Genomic DNA, 18,736 nt, shown 5'->3' on the forward strand with positions numbered 1-18,736 from the left:
CAGGAGGCCCCGCCCTCCCGCCGCCGACTCGGTGCGCAGGTGTGCGGAGGCCACGCGCCCGAGCCCTACAGTGCGCATGCGCGCTGGGCCAGCCGCTGCGGACCACGCCCAGCTAGAATAACTCCGCCGCAGAAGTGCTTGCGCCGATATGTGCCAACCGTCTCTCCCTGAGTAAACCCAGGCAACCCAGTGCGCAGGCCCCACTGCACACTAGGGCATCGTTTCTCTGCGACTCCATTCCAAAGTCCACAGGAAATCCTGCTCCTGAATTTCTCTATCCTCTCGCTCCCTTTGGGTATCCACTTGCTCTTCTGTCTCCTCCAGTCACATTCCTGCTTCGGCTCCAGGGTCGGCTCCTGAGCAATCCATCTCGGGTTTTCTCTCCAACCCCGGCCAGGAGCTTTTTGTCCCGCCGCGATCTTTCTCGACGCCTTCCTCCTCTGTGCCTTGGGCTGACTTCAGCCCCACTTCTAGGCCTTTGCCCAGGCCGTGTCTTTACTGTTGCCAGCCGCTGCACAAAGTGTCCTCTAACAACATCGACTGGAAGGGTTCTCCTAGACTTTGTGTCCATGTTCTTTAAGGTCCTATCTTGCTCTGAGCCTCAGTTTCCTCAATTTTCATTCCCCTCTCTTGCCATGTTACAGGCCTTCTGTAAGAATCAGCGTTGTAAGTGCGTGTAAGGACTCGGCATTTTTTAATTTTTTTAACTCGCAGATTTACCTTTTCCATTTCAGGGACATTTTTACTGAATCCTATTCTAGTTGTTTGTTCTCTATTTCAAGGATGTCAGTTATGCATTTGTGCCTAACATCTGTTAGCTTCTCTGTAATTGCTTTAATCTTTGTCATTTCTACCTGCATCTGCTGATTACCACATGTCAGTAACTTCATTTTACAGCCGTGTCTCTTCTCCTTGCTATTTCCAGTGTATTTGTTGCATGTGATGTTCTTAGCTACTGCTGAGTGACAGGCAACCACAACCTATCATGCTCACAGCTTAGAGCTGCAGGTGTGAAGGTTGGTGAGGCTGGTTCTGTTCCTTATGTCTCTCATACTCTGGGCACCAATGGACATTCCAGGGCACCATCTCATAAAAAAAAGACAGAGGCGCCTCAGATCAAGCCAAACTGTGTTAGCACATTTCAAGTCTCAGGTTGCCGCACATGTGCCACCATCCATTCATTGGTCAAAGCAAGTCACATGGTCAAGCCCAAAGTCATGGGGCAGGCACCTACGCCCCACCCATCATGGGTGAGGAAATGTACTTCTCTCATGGAGGTGCAGAGAGGGAGCAGATATTTGTTGAGCCATCTAATTTATTAATTACCACAGTCCTCAGTTTGTTTCCTTAGGTTTGCCAAGCTTACCTTCTCATCTTTGAGGTCTTGTTTAAAAATGGACACAGGTTACTATTGCTATACAGCTTGAAGCATTTGTGAGGCATTTCCTTCTGCTCCTTGCATCATCTTCTACATCAGCTTCTTTTGTCGTTTGCACAGCATTTTGCTTGCTTTTTCCCCAATACGATTGCATAGTTGCCACACTGTTTTAACGCATAAGCTCAGGAACTGAGGGGCAGGGGGTTGGCCATATTCAATCACCAAATGGAACCTGACGAAGTCCATCTCCAAGAACCTGGGAAGCTGCAGGGGCTTAGGACTGAAGTTGGGTCTCCACCTTGTCAGAACTCACAGCTCGACAATGCTGTTCTTGGTATTAGAATTGGAAGGAGCTTCTTAAAGTGTTTGGTGGGGGGGGGGGCCTTCCCTGGTGGTGCAGTGGTTAAGCCCACGCCCAACCACAGCCTGACCACTAGCCCTGGCGCGGGCAGTACAGCGGGACCTCCAGCACGTGCTCCCCATTCTCTGGCCGCGGCTCGCGAGCGGGCGCACGGCGAGCTCTGATTGAAGGAGCTGAAGCCACGTGATGACACCCCCCCCCCCCCGCACGTCCTGCCGGGAAAGAACTTGGCTTCCGCCTTAGGCTCAGCAGCGTGGGTGTCTAACATTGAGAGTCCTCAAACAGAGGAGTAGTTACAGAGACGGTGGGGGCCAAAGAGGCGGAATATCCCACACATTCCTTCTCCAGAGAGGCCAGGAGGATGAAAGAAGACAATAGCTCTGGACTTTAGATAGCAACACTTTTATTATTCCCAGGTTCCGTCCGCTGGTGTTCCCTCCACGGCTCCCCACATCCCCTAATATCGTGCCCCTCCTCCCCAACCAAGGCACTCTCCAGGGGAGGTGACAAAGGTGGCAGTGAAGGAGGTGGTGGAGGAGAAACACCTTTACTGGAAGACCAGTGTGGACACGAGAAGGGGGAATGCAGTGAGAGTGCGCGAGAGGTGGGGTCCAAGGAGCCAGTGCCTTTTTCAGCGCCCCTCCTGAGGGCTGAGAAGAGATGAGCTGACACGCCCCGGCACCAACAAGGCCCTGCTCTCCTTTGGGAGAGGGACTCGTGGGTGAGGGGGAGTCAGGAGGCCTGGGGTTCCCACAAAGAGATGGGGAGAAGCCACCGGGTTTCACCGATCCATGCTGTCGTCCGTCGGGGTGGAGAAACAGGTCTGCAGCAACTTTTCGCAGAACTCCAGCTCCTCCTGGATTGGGGTATGAGATTGGGAGCCCTGAGTGCAGAGACCACCCCCTGCCTTCACCAGCTTTGCCCGCAGAAACGGCTCCTCTTCCCTCCCACCCACCATCCCAGAAGCTTCCTGTCTCACCCCACTGGTCTGTCCTCACATCAGCCCCCTCCAGCTCTTCCTAACTCCCAGAAATGACCAACCTCGATTAATCCCTACTTAAAACCCCTTCCATGGATACAAACTCCAGAGACCAAGAAAGAAGCACTGATAGATTGGACCACATAAACATAAAAGGTATCTGCATAGCAGAAAGATGCCAGAAACAAAAGTGAAAGAAAAACAACAATTTGGGGTGAAAAATATTTGTAACTCATCACAAACGGCTAACATACTTAATGCTTCAAGAGCTTTAATGGGGGCTTCCCTGGTGACGCAGTGGTTAAGAATCCGCCTGCCAATGCAGGGGACACGGGTTCGAGCCCTGGTCCAGGAAGATCCCACATACCACGGAGCAACTAAGCCTGTGTGCCACAACTACTGAGACTGCGCTCTAGAGCCCGTGAGCCACAACTACTGAAGCCCATGCGCCACAGCTACTGAAGCCTGCACACCTAGAGCCTGTGCTCTGCAACAAGAGAAGCCACCGCAATGAGGAGCCCGCGCACCGCAACGAAGAGTAGCCCCCGCTCGCCACAACTAGAGAAAGCCCGCAGGCAGCAACGAAGACCCAATGCAGCCAAAAATAAAGAAATAAAGAAATAATTTTAAAAAATAAAGCTTTAATGAATCAGTTGCAAAACCACCACCCATTAGATAAATGGGCAAAGGATATGAATGAGTAGTTCACAAAAAAAGGAAAAAGATGCCCAACTTCACTCATGCAAACATAAACATAAACTGGACTGGAATACTGCTTTTCACCAATAAGCTTGAAGAAAGGTCAAATGGCTTGAGGAAAAAACTTGAAGAAAGGTCAAATGTCTTGAGGCACCCTATCCTGGCCAGGATGTGGGAAAGTTGAGCACCCTCATGGCTGCAGTGTCGACTGGTTCAACATCTATGGAGAACAACTTGGCAACAGCTACGGACGTGGCACTTAAACCCTGTAACTTCATCTTTAACCTATCTTAACCCAGCCTTTCCCTTTCTAGAAATTGTTCTATAGACATACTCCTAAAGTTACATGTGTAAAAGGTTATTCTTTTAGCAGAGTTGATGGTAGTGGAAGAGTGGAGACAAACTCCAAGAGGATAGAGCCATAGGCAACGAAAGGAAACACACTCGTGGGTGTGTTATGAAAGGGAACACGGCAAGAGCAGAATAGTGGTCAGAATAGGCTGAATTTACACAAAATGAAGAGAGGAAGAGGAAAAGAACTGATGTGTACACTTCCTTGTATGTGCACAGACTATCTTAGGAAGGCCACAGGAAGAACTGGGTGGACAGGAATAGGGGTAGGAGGGAGACTTTTCACTGTTTATCCTCTCGTGCCTCTTGAATTTTGAACCACATGACTATGGGGCCTAAAGCACCAATGTAATTTAATTTAACTCTGCAAAGGGCCCACAAAATTACCTACAAAAGAGGACTGGCTAAATCATGATGTAGTCACTTTAGAGAATACTATGCAATTATAATATTGAATTACACTGAAATTAAAGCACACCTCTATTTACATATCTGGAAAGAGTTCTAAGACACATGGGGAGAAAGAAGGCCGTGTGAAAACAGAGGCAGAAACCGGAGTGACGGATGTATCCATAAGCCAAGGAACGTCAAGGACTGCCAGCAACTACTAGAAGCTGGAAGAGGCAAGGAAAGATTCCTCCCTAGAACCTTCAGAGGGAGCCCGGTCTTGCTGACACCTTGACTTCAGACTTCTGTCCCCCAGAACTGTGAGAGAACACATTTCTGTGTTAAGCCACCCAGTGTGTGGTACTCTGTTACAGCAGCTCTAGGAAACAACTGCACCACCTCACCTAAAACATCACAGCCCACCACTCTCTAACCCCTCACTGGTTTAATTTTTCCTCACTGTAGTTCTAACTTCCTCATGTCATATTATACACAACAGTATATGTTAAATTATATAGATACATATTACACGTGTGTGTATAGATATGTATCTGTAAATATGTATTTGTGTATATGTTTGTCTACATTTTTATCTGTTACCCCATGAGCCCCGTGAGAAACAAGGCTGTATCCCTTTGCTCCCCACCAAATCTCCAGTGCTCAGGTTGGGACCTGGCACATGGGTGACCTGCCCCTGATGGAAAAATGAAGGTTTCCACAGTTGTATACATATGTAAAACTTCTCACATGGCACACTTTCAATATAGGTAAATTATACCTCAATAAAGCTGTTAAAATTTGTTTTGAAAACAAAAAAAAGGCACGTTGGCCGGTTCACACGAGGCTTCCCTCACCAGGTTGGTCTCATGGTCTGGTACCAGGATCTGGCACACCACAGGCTCAGGGAACAAACACATGGATGCATCAAGCAAGGATGGCTAAAACCACAGGCCGGACGAGGGCCAGGGCTTCCCCTGCCCCCCACGGGCACAAGTCTCCATGGGTTCCTGTGACAAGGTCAGGGGGTGAGCACCTGGTGGCAGGCACTGTGCCTCTCCCAGTCACCCCCGCTCCTCACACCCAGTGCCCAGCACCCTTCTGTAAACACCTGATGGTGTCCACAGAGGAATGATCTCAGCAGAATGGAAGTCCCAAGAAGCTGGCACGTTTGCTGTGTCCAGCTTTGCTGAAGCACCAGCGTCTGGGCGGTACTATAACGGCTGGATAAATTACTTAAATAAAGTTAACTAAATCACTTAATCCTTTAAATAATTAAATAACTACTGAATATGTAATTAGTTGTTCTTTATCACTTATTTGTTACTTATCTATTTAAATATCTGAGTTGTTACTTATCACTTGTTACTCAATATCTATATAATTATTATCTAATGAGTTGTTATCAGTTATTTGTTACTTATCTATTTAACTATTTAGTGAGTTATTTATTGCTTGTTATCACTTGTTACCCTTTATCTAATTAAATAGCTAATGAGTTGTTATTTATCACATATTACTTACCTATTTAATCAAATATTTAATTTGTTGCTATTTATCATTTACTTATTTATCAATCTAATAAATACTTAAATATTTGAATGATATGATGTAAACAATAATATTAAATAATTTGGATAATAATTAGATGAGTTTGGGAGAATTCCCTGGCAGTCCAGTGGTTAGGACTCTATGCTTCCACTGCAGGGGTTACAGGTTCCATCCCCGCTTGGGGAACTCAGATCCCGCAAGCTGTGAGTCATGGCCAAAAAAAAAAAAAAAATTAAATGAATTCGTTAACTCTTTAACTCTCAAAACCCCGAGCTTCTGGTTCTCCTTGCAATCCCCCTGGTGTTAACACAGCACGAGTCACATGGGGGGGGCAGTAAATGTTTGCTGAATGACGACTAGAGAAACACATGAATCGAAAAGCGGATGTAAACAAAAGCGTGGGCGAAGACCACAGAGACCCAGAAGGCAGGCACCAGGCTGGCCCCGCCCACAAAACACAGCCAGGTCCCCTGGGCCAGCGCCCCCGCCCCACCCCCATCAGCAGTACCTGGTACTCCTCGTGCTGCTGCAGCAGCTGGCACCGGTGCCGCAGAAGCTCCTCCAGGCCCAGCTCGGGCTCCCGGCACTCGCGCACACCCTGGGGGAAGTCCGTCACCAAGCTGCGGGGACAGGAGAAAAGTCCTTGGGACCTCGCTCTGCACAGCACCCCGAACCACGGGAGCCTGGGCAAGCCGCTCCCCCACACTGGGCTTCAGTTTCCCCACCTGCAACGTGGACTTCACTCCAGTCCCCGCCCCAGCCCAGGGACTTTGATGAGACTTGTACAAAACAGGGCACTCAGCACAGTGCCTGGCCTGGAGCCGACTCCACACGTGAGGGCTGCTGCCTGCTTCTCCAGCTGCTCCATCCCGTCGTGTTTTAAGAGTCTAATCTGCTTGTACTTTGTGTGGGGGATGGGGGAGTATGAGTGTAAGAAAGACTCTCCCCCTCCTCCCCAGGCTGCTGCGGCAGCCCCCAAAGGTGAGGAAACTGAGGCTCAGGGAGGGCCAGCACTGTGGTTCCTGCTCCTCTCTGACCCTAAACTCTTTAGCCCCCACGGTGGGGCCGGTCCTTTTGGGCCCCAGCGCACCTGCACAGGGCTCCAAGCACGTGCTCATGGAAGGGGCTGTGTTCTGTCCGGACGAGGGCCACCAGTTGCTGGACCATGCCCATGGAGCACAGGGTCCCTGCGGAAGGGCCACGGGGTCAGAGGGGCAGTCCCTTCCCCTGTGCACTCCCCGCCAGGAACCATCCCAGCTCCCTGCCCTGGCCACCCTACCTTTGTGTTCAGGGTGGCCCACCAGCAGGTTCTGCAGCAGGAACGCGGACTTGACCTTGAGCTTTTGCACCTGCTGCTGCATGGCCCGCATCAACACAGAGAAGCCGTCCAGGCGGAGAAACTGCAGCAGCCCAGCCTCCTGCTCCCGGACCAGGCCTGGGGAGGGGGGAAGGCAGGGCCTTGAGGTGACAGTCACCACTGCCACCATTATCATCACCATTATCTCACCATCACCATCATCACCACCATCATTACTGTCATCACCCACCATCATCACCACCAATATCATCATTACCATCATCACCACTACCATCACCACCATAAGCACCACAATCATCACCATCAAGACCATCACCTGCATCACCATCATCATCACCAATATCGTCATCAGTATCATCACCATCCTTATCATCACCATCCTCCTCCTCATCGATTTCTATGGGTCCGTGCTTCGCAAGCATTACCTTTAAGTATCTTTAATTTCGGGACTTCCCTGGTGGTGCAGTGGTTAAGAATCCGCCTGCCAACGCAGGGGACATGGGTTCGAGCCCTGGTCCAGGAAGATGCCACGTGCCGCAAAGCAACTAAGCCCATGCGCCACAACTACTGAGCCTGTGCTCTAGAGCCCGCAACACAACTACTGAGCCGGTGTGCCACAACTACTGAAGCCCACGCGCCTAGAACCCGTGCTCCACAACAAGAGAAGCCCGCACACTGCAACGAAGGGTAGCCCCCGCTCGCCGCAACTAGAGAAAGCCCGCGCGCAGCAACGAAGACCCAAGGCAGCCAAAAATAAATAAATAAATAAATAAATAATTTTTTTAAAAAAACGAGCAGAGTACTTTAAAAAAATTATTTTTTAATTGAGATATAATTCCACAGTCTGTACAATTTACCTTTTTAAAGTATACAATTCAGTGGTTTTTAGTATATTCACAAGGTTGGCTTACCATAACTATCTAACTCCAGAATATTTTCATCACTCCCAAAAGAAGCCCCATACCTGTTAACAGTCCCTCCCCCAACTGGCAACCACTAATCCACTTTCCATATCTATGAATTTGCCTATTCCGGACATTTCATATAAATGGAATCCAACACTATGTGGTCTTCTGTGGTTGGCTTCTTTCACTCAGCATGTTTTCTAGGCTCGTCCAGATTACAGCATGAATCAATATTTCATTCCTTTTAATGGCTGAACAGTATCCCATTGTATGAATAAGCCACTTTTTTTAATCCATCCATCCATTGATGGGAACATTATCTCTTTTTAGTCCTCAAAACCACCCTAGGAGGTGAGGAAACTAAGACCCAGAGAGCCAGACTACTTTGTGAGGGTGACAGGCACCCTGGAAGGCCTCCGAGTATGACAGAACCAGACTGAGGGGTGCACCTCCAAGGAGGTGCCGCCTTGGGCAGGGTCTAGGCCAGGATAGATGGGAGCCCCCAGAAATCCGTGGCCAGTAAATCCCTGACATGTGGCAAGTGCCACTGAGGACCTGAGTTGTTAATCTCCTTTGAGTTTAATTTATTTCAGTTTAGGGTAAAAAAGTGAAGCAGTGGTACAGCATGTTCCCATTAAGCACAACTTCGTCTCCTCACTAGAACTACACTCCACACTGACCGCTAAAAATACAGCCTGAGGTGAGATGTGCTTTACATGTAGGATGTACGCTGGGTTTCAAAGGCGTAGAGTGGAAAACAAAAGATGTAAAGTGTCTCATGAATACGCCACATAACGATGGGCTGAAATGATAATAATGTGGATATATGGGGTTAAATAAAACATTACTCAATTTAAAAAATTTAAAAAAGGACAGGCGGATGGTGAGGGGAAGACATGACGACCCTCCACGTCCACTCGGCAGGCACAGCCCACTGGCTCTGCCTTCACGGCGGATCCAGGAGCCACCACTTCCCCTCACTCCGGGGCCTCTCCACTGAGCACAGCTGACATGTGGGTACAGGTCATTCTGTGTCATGGGGGCCGCCCTGTGCACTGGAGGATGTTGAGCAGCATCCCTGGTCTGAGCCCACTAGGTGCCAGTGGCCTGGAGATGCATCTCCCTGGGGGCTCCCCCACCCACCTCCTCTGCAGCTCTCACACACTCCTCAACCTGACCTTCTCTTGGTGTGGGGCCAGAGGGTGAACCTCTGTGAGCCTCCATGCACCGGGCGGCAGGAGCAGTCAGGAGACCAAGCAAGCAAAGGGCTCGTAGCACCAGGGCTGGCCTGTCCTAAGCACTTTCCAAATGGTAGCTACTACATGCAGCCATGCCCACCCCCCAAAAAAGAAGACAGATGCCACTGAATTGTACACTTTAAAATAGTTATGTGAATTTTACATCAATTTTTAAAAATATAAAAGGCCTTGGGCTTCCCTGGTGGCGAAGTGGTTAAGAATCCGCCTGCCAATGCAGGGGACGTGGGTTCGAGCCCTGGTCCGGGAAGATCCCACATGCTGCGGAGCAACTAAGTCCCTGTGACACAACTACTGAGCCTGCGCTCTAGAGCCCGCGAGCCACAGCTACTGAAGCCTGAGCGCCTAGAGCCCATGCTCTGCAACGAGAGGCCACCGCAATGAGAAGTCTGTGCACCGCAAGGAAGAGTCGCCCCTGCTCGCCGCAACTAGAGAAAGCCCGTGCGCAGCAACAAAGACCCAACGCAGCCAAAAATAAAAATAAATAAAATTTTAAAATAAATAAATAAAAATAAAAGGCCTCAGCCATAAGAAAAAATGAAATTTTGTCATTTGCAACAACATGGATGGACTTGGAGGTATTATGCTCAGTGAAATAAGTCAGAGAGAGAAAGACAAATATGGTATGTTATCACTTATATGTGGAATCTAAAAAATAAAACAAACTACTGAGGGACTTCCCTGGTGGCGCAGTGGTTAAGACTCCACGCTCCCCATGAAGGGGGCCCGGGTTCGATCCCTTGTCAGGGAACTAGATCCCACACGCATGCCGCAACTAAGAGTTCGCATGCCGCAACTAAGAAGGCTGCCTGCCACAACTAAGACCCAGCACAACCAACCAACTAAATAAATAAATAAATAAAATTTTTTTTGAAAAATAAAATAAAACAAACTGTTGAATAGAACAAAAACGAAGCAGACTCACAGATGTAGAGAACAAACTAGTGGTTACCAGTGCGGAGAGGGAAGCGGGGAGGGAGAAGACAGGGGTGGGCTTTAAGAGGTACCACAAAAGGGGTAAACAGAAGATTAAGGGCGTTGAGTTGATAGCTCCTGTGGCTCCGGCCTGGCATCCTGGGTTGCATTCTCTGGGAGCAGCTGACTGCCCAGCTTGAGCTGTGACGGCACTCAAGCGGCCCCCAAGAGGACCCCCCCCATGACAAGGAGTGATCGGGGCCCCAAATGTCAACAGTGCCAAGACTGAGAGCCCTGAGGGGCCTAAAAGCACTCAAGCTGGGCCTCGTCCCGTGTTGTGAGGCTCTGGCTCTCTGACCAGCGGCAGGTGTGGCAAGCTCACCGCTCTGTTCCCAGCACCCAGCAGAGCCCCGGCGGGTACTGGGGATAAACGAACACACGAGGCCCCTCTCCCTCTGCCCCAAAAGCAGATCCGGAAGCTGGCACCGGCCCTAGGGTCCCGAGCCCCTCCCTGGCAGCCCCCGGGACACTCACAGGAGATGGCGAAGAGGGCCTTGACGCGCACAGCATCGCAGGGGTCCCGATCCAGCAGGCGCAGCAGCTTGCGCAGTGCGCCGAGGCCCAGCACCTGCTCCTGGATGGCTGCCACGTTCTGGCTGCACGTGCCGATGAGCTGCGCCGCCCGCCACCGCAGCCCCGCAGGCCCCGCCTCCAGGTAGCGGCCCACCAGCAGGTGCATGCCGGACAGCTGGCAGAAGTCTGTGTGGATAGAGGGGAGCAGACAGGCCAGGTGTGATGGGCTGAGCTGTGTCCCCCCAGACTTACATTGAAGCCCTAACCCCCGGGGCCTCAAAATATGTCTCTATCTGGAGACAGGGCTTTAAAGAGGTGATGAAAGTGAAACGGTGTCATGGGATGGGGCCCTAATCCAAGATGACTTGGGCCCTTATAAAAAAGAGGTTAGGACACAGACATGCACAGAGGGATGACCACATGAGGACAGAGCAAGAAGGCCCCCATATACAAGCCAAAGAGAGGGGCCTCAGAAGAAATCAACCCTCGGACTTCGAGCCTCCAGGACTGCGAGAGAAGAGCTTTCTGTTGTTTAAGTCCCCAGTCTGTGGTGCTTTGTTACGGCAGCCCAACTGGACAAATACACCAGGTGAGGCTGAGGGGAGCCTGCCTCCAAGGGCTGGCTCTCCCCAAGCACCCAACTGGGGGTCTGTCCAAGGCCACTGTGTCTCAACAATGTCAGCATTTGGAGGGTCAGGGTCCCAGGCTCCAGCCCACTAAATGCCAGTTCTGACCCCCAGTCTTTGTGACAATCAGAACATCCCCTGTGGGAGAAGAACACACCACACCAGACGTCCACAAACTATAGCCTACCACCTGTTTTCTGTATTGGTGAGCTTGGCCGTTCTTCAAAAAGTTAAATACAGAGTTACCCTGTGACAACTCTTACATATATATCTAAAAGCATCGAAAGCAGAAACTTGAACACATGCTTGTACACCAGCGTTCACAGCAGCATTATTTACTATAACCAAAGGGGGAAGTGACCCAAATGCCCGTCAACTGATGAACGACATGTAGCCCATCCATACACTGGCGTCTCAGTCAGCCACAAAAAGTAATAAAGTTCTGATACAGCTACGACATGGAAGAACCTTGAAAACATCACCTTCAGTGAAGGAGGCCAGTCACAAAAGGTGACATATTCTACTATTCCATGTACCTAAAATGTCCAGAACAGACAAATCCACACCATCAATGACCACACCACACCCCTCCAAGTGGAAGTGACCACTCATCCTTCTATTGGCTTCTCGGCATTTAGAATAAAACCCACAGCACCAACTTTGGCCCGTGAGCCCCTGTATGCCCAGCCTCACTTCCTAGCCCTCACCCCTCACTCACTCTGCTCTGCTGGCTTCACTGTTGTTCCCACACAGGCCAGGCAGGTTCCCACCTCAGGGCCTTTGCACTGGTCATTCCCTCTACCTGGAATGCTTCTTCCAGTGCTAATCCCATGACTCACGCCCTCACTTCAGGTCTCTGATCAAATGTCACTCCTCGGGAAGGCCTTCTCTGACTACCCCATCCAGGACCACCTCCTGTCTCTTACTCTAGGGAGTAGCAATGGACTCCCAGCAGACTAGGGTGAAATGGTCAGTCCCAGAGAGCATCAGGGAGGTGGTGGACTGAACCTGGCGCCATCACTGCTCCCGATGGCAAGCGGACCAAGCAGGGAAGGACAGGGCAGTCTCACCTGGGGCCTGAGTCGGAGCCAGACTGGAGGGGTGAGGCTGGGAGGCTGGGAGGAGGCTGGTTGTGTGGTCCCTGAGACAAAGGACAAGGGCTGGGCTGCAGCAGGACCCAGGGCTTAGGAGGAGGAGGCAAGAGACAGAAGGGAGACCAGAAGGCAGAAGGGACAGGACCCTGGAGGCTGGGGGCAGGTGGGAGCGGGCCTGGCTGTACCTGCAGCGTTGTCCATGTTCTCACACAGGTCAGCCAGCAGCTCCAGGGCCCCCTCGCGCTCTTGCTGGTCAGCGGCCAGTTCAGCCTCACCCGCTGAGGGGGGCGTGGGCTGGGACAGCACTCGGAGGCAGTTCTTCATCTGCTCCACCTCTTCCCGCTGGCCCCGGAAGGCAGCAGACATGGCCTCCTGCAGCCACTGGCGCCTCTGGCGGGTGAGGCGGAGCGGGAGGGTGGGGGAAAGAAGCAAACTCATCAATAATCAACTCAGGAATAACGGTCATTAATAACAACAGCCAACATCTGAGAGCTGAGTGTCCTTCACTCAACACATACCTACTGGGCACCTTCTCTACTGACAGACTCGCTTCTAGACGCTAGATCTATGGAGAGACTGGCTGTGGGGCGTGAGAGAAAAAGAGGGGTCAGGGACACCTAGGTCTTTGTCCTGAACAACTAGAAGGAGATGGGGAAGACTGCAAGAGAAGCAGCTGCGGAGTGAGAGGAGTAGAGATTAGAGCTCACTTTTGAACTTGTTAAGTTTGAGGGATCCATGACACACCCAAGGCCAAATACTGAGTATGCTGCCTGAAGTTCAGGGAGGAGGTCCAGCCTTGATCTCAACCTTGAGGATTCTCAACCTCGACTCTGCTGACACTTTGAGCTGGATTGTTCTGCGGTGGGGGTCGTCCTGTGCACTGTAGGATGTTGAGCAGCATCCCTGGCCTCCACCCACCAGATGCCAGTAGCATTGCTCCCACCTCCCATCCCCCCCAACCCCACCAATTTGCAACAACAAGAAATGTTTCCACCCATTGCCAAACGTGGTTAAAACTGACCCCCCCAGGAGAGCACCACTGGCCTAGAGATATAAATTTGAGAATCATCAGAGGAAAATGTCAACATGAGATCACACAGGAAGTGAGGGTAGAAGAGAGAGTCCTGGTGTGCTCCATGGTTAAGAGGCTGGGGAGGGCTTCCCTGGTGGCGCAGTGGTTGAGAGTCCGCCTGCCGATGCAGGGGACACGGGTTTGTACCCCGGTCCGGGAGGATCCCACACGCCGCGGAGCGGCTGGGCCCGAGTCATGGCCGCTGAGCCTGCACGTCTGGAGCCTGTGCTCCGCAACGGGAGAAGCCACAACAGTGAGAGGCCCGCGTACCACAAAAAAAAAAAAAAAGAAAAAAGAAAACACATTCAAATATCAGTAATCACAATAACTAAGAATAAATTTACATATATATAAAAAAAAGAGGCTGGGGAATGAGGATGAACCAACAGAGGAGACAGGGAAGAAGAGCCAGTGAGTGGGATGAAAAGCAGAAAAGCATGTTGTTCCAGATGCCAAATGAAGAAAGAACGCAAGGGGAGGGTGTAGTCATCAAATGCTGCTAGTAGGTCAAATAAGATAAGCACTGAGAACTGGCCGCTGGATTTTTGTTTTTTGGCCAGGCTCTGTGGTCACTGTCCTGGATAAATTTGGGCAAGATGTTAATCTTTCTATGCCTGTTGCCTACCTCGTGGTCCCAGAGGTTCAATGACATCATGGATGTAACTGAATTAGCACCATATTTTGTATACTGTAATTGTCATCGCTAACTAAACATCATGTATAACAAATATTGCTATTAATCTCCGAAATAACCTTCCATGGTTAAGGATTACTGTTATTCCCACTGTGATCACAGATGAGAAAATGGAGGCACGGAAAAGTGCGACTTGCCCAGGGTTACATAGTCAGCCATCCACAAAGCCTTAAGTCGAACCTAAGAGGTCTGTCCACAGAGCCTGTGTTCTTAATGAGAATATCCTGCTGCTTTCAGGAGCACGACCTATGTGCCAGGTGCTGTGTTGAGCCCTACTTCAACTGGAACCTCAGAACTACCCTGTGAAGTACCACTGTTGTTCTTAGCATCAACATCAACTTTCAACTAAAGAACCCGATGCTCAGAAACATGAAGTGATATACCCAAGGTCACACAGCTGTGTGATGCTGAATCCACGACTGTCTGGCTCTGAAGAGCCCTTGCTTTTTCTTTTAAGCATAAGACTCTCTGCCTCCCAGCACAGTGCAGGGATCCAGGGATCTGACCTTCGGTCTACAATAACCGTATCGAGCACAAGTACAGTCTACTATGCCTTCACAGCGGGACTCCCGCCCCTCCCCAGATATGTCCCCACGTCCCTCACCCCAGCTTCTTGGGTCCCCACCCTTTACCTCCTCACTCATGGGTTCTGGAGGGGAGTCTGGCTCTTCAGAGCCCGCCGTGATGGCCATCTGCAGCAGGCCTTGGAGGTTTCGCGGTGGCGGGGGATTGCCGGAGCCGCCCGCGGAGGAGACGCTGCCCCCTGACGAGCAACCCTGGGAGGCTGGGGGCAGCGCCAGGGGAAGGCGACTGCTCCCGGAGCCTTGGTTCGCCATGGGCTGTTTGCAAAGAAGGGAAGAATGTGTTGGGGTAGGGGATGGTCCCCGGTGAGGTAGCTCTGGCGTCCTGGCGGGTCGATTCCTGGGGGTCTGCTGATAAAGTGGCGTTTTAGGGGAGCTCCGCCGCCCCCCATGACCCCAAACCACTCTGCCCACACCCCCTTTAACCACAGCCCTCTTTTCTTCCCTCATACCAACAGGACCCTTCCCCAAAGTCACAAGTCCCTCCTTCCTCCCTAGCAACAGGCCCCACCTACTCTCCCTAGCAACCCCCTCCTCCATTTCCACTGCAGTCCTTCCCGTCTCTTAGCAACCCCACTGCCCAGCCTTCAGAGAAACAAGCCCTCCTTGTGGTCTTCTTAGCAACAAGTCTCCTCCCTCCTCTCCGAAGAGGGGAGCCTGAGCGGGGCGGACCTCACCTTCCCGGGCCTCGTGTCGCCGCCGCTACTAAAGGCAAACCCGCCCGCACCTGACTAGGCTGGGCGCCGCCATATTGACCGGAAATACTCACGGTCTCGCCCGGAAGTTCCCCTAGCAGCCACCCAACTAAGGGCCGTACCTGGGCGTGAGGCTACTTCTCCCGGTTCTTAAGTCTTTCCCACCTGGCGGGATACTTCGCTCGGCCCGGCCCCTCACCTAGGCCACGCCCCTCGCGCTCACGCTCTTTGTGTAAGCCCCGCCCCCTGCCCGGATCCCGCCCCTAATGAGCCCCGCCTCCTCATTGCAAGCTCCACCCTGCCCTAGTGTAGACCCCGCCCCCCGGTCTGGCTCCGCCTTGGCTAGACCCCGTCCACACCACGCACCCTGCCCCAGTTCTAAACTCTGCCCCTCGCCGCCACTTAAGGCTCCGCCCCTGTTCTAGGCCTTTCGCCCTCTCCCAGCTAAACCCCGCCCCCGTGCCCGTGCACCCGCCGCTCCCCGTTAAGCCCCGCCCTCTTCCTGGCCCCGCCCCACCCCGTGGTTTCCTGTAGCGAAGGTCCCAGCACACTCGGGGCATTTTCCCCTGCACCTGGGCCCCGATTCCGTCTTTTACTGGAGCCCTGGGTTCTCAACACTAATACCTGACCCAGGCAGAGTTTGGCCTGTCCCACCGCCTTCTTGGCCTCAATTTCCCCTTTCGTCATAGGAGGCTGCCCGTTACCCCCACCTGCAGCACCTGTGCGGACCTCTCTTAGCCTCCAGCGTCTCCCTCGTGGAATCGTCCCTGAGTCCTGCCAGGTGCAAAGGAGGTGATTCTTGAAGCCTGGAAATAAAAGGCCCGGGCAAGGTGGTTTAGGCGGCTCGAGGCCTCCCTGCACCACATTTGGGGCTCAGGTCTGGGAATGTGCCTGGTCTTTGGAGGTGTTTGCTTTGGGCTGGGCTTAGAGAAATCCTAGTTCTAGTCTTCCATAAGAGGCCCTCCCACTCCAGGAAAAGGTTGTACTCAACTTTGGTGGAGCCCACAAGTCGCAGATATATTGAGCACACTACTCGGTCTGGGCTGTGCCCGGTGATCTTTTGGACAGAGATGGGAAGACCAAACATATAAGCCGTGTGTGTGTGTGTGTGTGTGTGTGTGTGTGTGTGTGTGTGTGTGTGTGTGTGTCTGGGCCCCTGGGTACCCTATTGTATCCATTTCCTGTCTCTGCTGTTAACAAATTACCAAAAACTTAAAACAACAGATTTATAACCTTACAGTTCAGAAGCCCGGAATCGGTCTCACTGAGTTAAAATATAGTTAAACTCAAGGTGTCAGCACGGTTGTGTTTCTTCTGGAGGCTCCAGGGAGAATCTGTTTCCTGGCCTTTTCCAGCGTCTAGAGGCTGCCCAATTTCTTTGGATTGTGGCTGCATCTTTTTGGCTACTGTTTCTTTCCTTATCCCATCTCCTCCTCTGACTCTGATCCTCATGCCTCTCCCTCATAAGAACTCTTGTGATTACATTTAGGGCCCACCCAAATGACCAGGACAACCTCCCCACCTAAGAGTTTCAGTTCAATCACATCTGCAAAGTCCATTTTGCCATGTAAGTGACATATTCACAGGTTCTGAGAATTAGGATGTGGACATCTTTGGGGGCCCGTTGTTCAGCCTAATATATCTATGTACATGTATGTACAAGTCCATCTATCTATAATACTATTTACATATATTATTATACATAATGCCATATAATATATATGTACATATAACATGTAATTGTATATAACATTACACATATGAACATATGTTTAATATAATGGTAGCCTAGATGAAAGTTCCCCAGGTACCCTCTAAAAGACGTAGCTTTTACAATGACCTGTAAGAAGGATGATCATATAATTTTCCATCCACAGCAAGACACTTGAGAGTGAAAACAGACCCTATTAATAATTACAGAATCACAGACATAAACCAGGACATGTGGTCACCCTGCTTTTTTTTTTTTTTGTGGCCACATGACTTACAGGATCTTAGTTCCCTGACCAGGGATCGAACCCAGGCTCCAGCAGTGAAAGTGCCGAGTTCTAACCACTGGACCACCAGGGAGTTCCCTGGTCACCCTGCATCTAAGGCCCTATTTGATCTGCTTCCTCACCTCATTTCCTCTCACTGGTCCCCTCCAGCTACACTGGCTCCTTCAATCTTCCCATAACACACTGGGCACACTCCTGCCACAGGGCCTTTGCACTGCTGTTTCCTCTGCCTGGAAGGCTCCTGGCACTTTATCTACATGGCTCTGACCCTCATTTTTCTACAGTGTGCCTTCACTGAGGACGCCTTTCTTGGCACGGTAGTGAAAATCATATAAAGGGACTTCCCTGGTGGTCTGGTGGGTAAGACTCCATGCTCCCAATGCAGGGGGCCCAGGTTCAATCCCTGGTCGGGAAACAAGATTCTGCATGCATGCTGCAACTGAGTCCGCATGCACGCCACAACTAAGAGTCCGCATGCTGCAACAAAGATCCTGCATGCCGCAACTAAGACCCAGCACAGCCTAAATAAATAAATAAATAAATATTTTTAAAAAAATCATATAGAAAATTACTCAACAAACATTTCCTGTCCCCATTCCCTCCTTTAGTTTCCTCTTTATCACTGATCACGACTCTGTAACATACCATATATTTTGTGCTCTTTTTGGTTTTGTTTTCTTTGTTTTGTTTTTTGGCTGCGAGGCTTGTGAGATCCTAGTTCCCCTAACAGGGATCGAACCCGTGCCCCCTGCAGTGGAAGCACGGAGTCCTAACCACTGGACCACCAGGGACTTCCCAACATACCATATATTTTGATTGTTTATCTTGTTTATCTCTGGCCTCATCCACTGCAGTGAGGGCTCCACAGGACAGGGATCTTTGTTGATTTGGTTCTCTGCTGTACCCTCAAACTGGGAACTGTATCTGGCTTAGATTTGGCACTGAGTATAGATTCACGGAATGAAAGTGGTTGACTAGGAGACTTAAGGTTCATGGGTACACTCTATAGGTGATTTGGAAATTAAACGGGTGCCTAACACCTTTGGGTGTCTGATACAAGGGAATCCTGGATCACGTGGAAATCTAGCTGTGCACAGGTCTATGGATGAGCTATAGTGGGACATATGATTATACTGGAGCCCACATGAAGATCTACGGGATCCAATCGTGGGCACAGAGAATAGACAGGGGCCTAAAAACACACACAGGGACCTCAAGGGGTTCTGGAAGTTTCTCTGTAGGAGGATCGTGGATCCTAAATGGAGGTATGGATCCAAGATGATCTAAAAACCGGCACCCTGGGCTGT

At 50.9% G+C, this 18,736-nt stretch overlaps 1 protein-coding gene across 7 annotated transcripts; it reads right to left on the minus strand.

Annotated features, from left to right (window-relative positions):
- Positions 1-2,363: 2,363 nt before the first annotated feature.
- HSPBP1 (HSPA (Hsp70) binding protein 1) lies at positions 2,364-15,820 on the minus strand. Of its 7 annotated transcripts, none has more exons than XM_081217084.1 (8): positions 15,799-15,820; positions 14,789-14,995; positions 12,576-12,780; positions 10,632-10,856; positions 6,983-7,138; positions 6,794-6,890; positions 6,212-6,323; positions 2,364-2,595 (listed from the first exon to the last, which is right to left on the minus strand). In XM_081217084.1, the coding sequence occupies exons 2-8, from the start codon at positions 14,990-14,992 to the stop codon at positions 2,521-2,523; spliced, it is 1,074 nt and encodes a 357-aa protein (XP_081073210.1). In that variant the 5' UTR covers positions 14,993-14,995; positions 15,799-15,820; the 3' UTR covers positions 2,364-2,520. The 7 variants fall into 7 exon arrangements, with proteins under 7 accessions (XP_081073210.1, XP_081073209.1, XP_081073205.1 ...); XM_081217083.1 differs by lacking the exon at positions 15,799-15,820 and adding an exon at positions 15,555-15,658; XM_081217079.1 differs by lacking the exon at positions 15,799-15,820 and adding an exon at positions 15,555-15,658 and having other exon boundaries at positions 14,789-15,085.
- Positions 15,821-18,736: the final 2,916 nt, after the last annotated feature.

Source organism: Mesoplodon bidens (genome assembly GCF_964165515.1).
Source record: "Mesoplodon bidens genome assembly, chromosome: 18".
Lineage (NCBI taxonomy): Eukaryota > Metazoa > Chordata > Mammalia > Artiodactyla > Ziphiidae > Mesoplodon > Mesoplodon bidens.

Excerpts from the sequence above, each read along its gene's own strand:
- HSPBP1 (XM_081217084.1), bottom strand. The coding sequence starts at position 14,992 with ATGGCGAACCAAGGCTCCGGGAGCAGTCGCCTTCCCCTGGCGCTGCCC. Across the intron at positions 12,781-14,788 it reads CAGAACCCATGAGTGAGGAG|AGGCGCCAGTGGCTGCAGGA; the intron begins GTAAAGGGTGGG and ends CTCACCCGCCAG. Across the intron at positions 2,596-6,211 it reads AGCAGCACGAGGAGTACCAG|GAGGAGCTGGAGTTCTGCGA; the intron begins GTACTGCTGATG and ends ACCCCAATCCAG.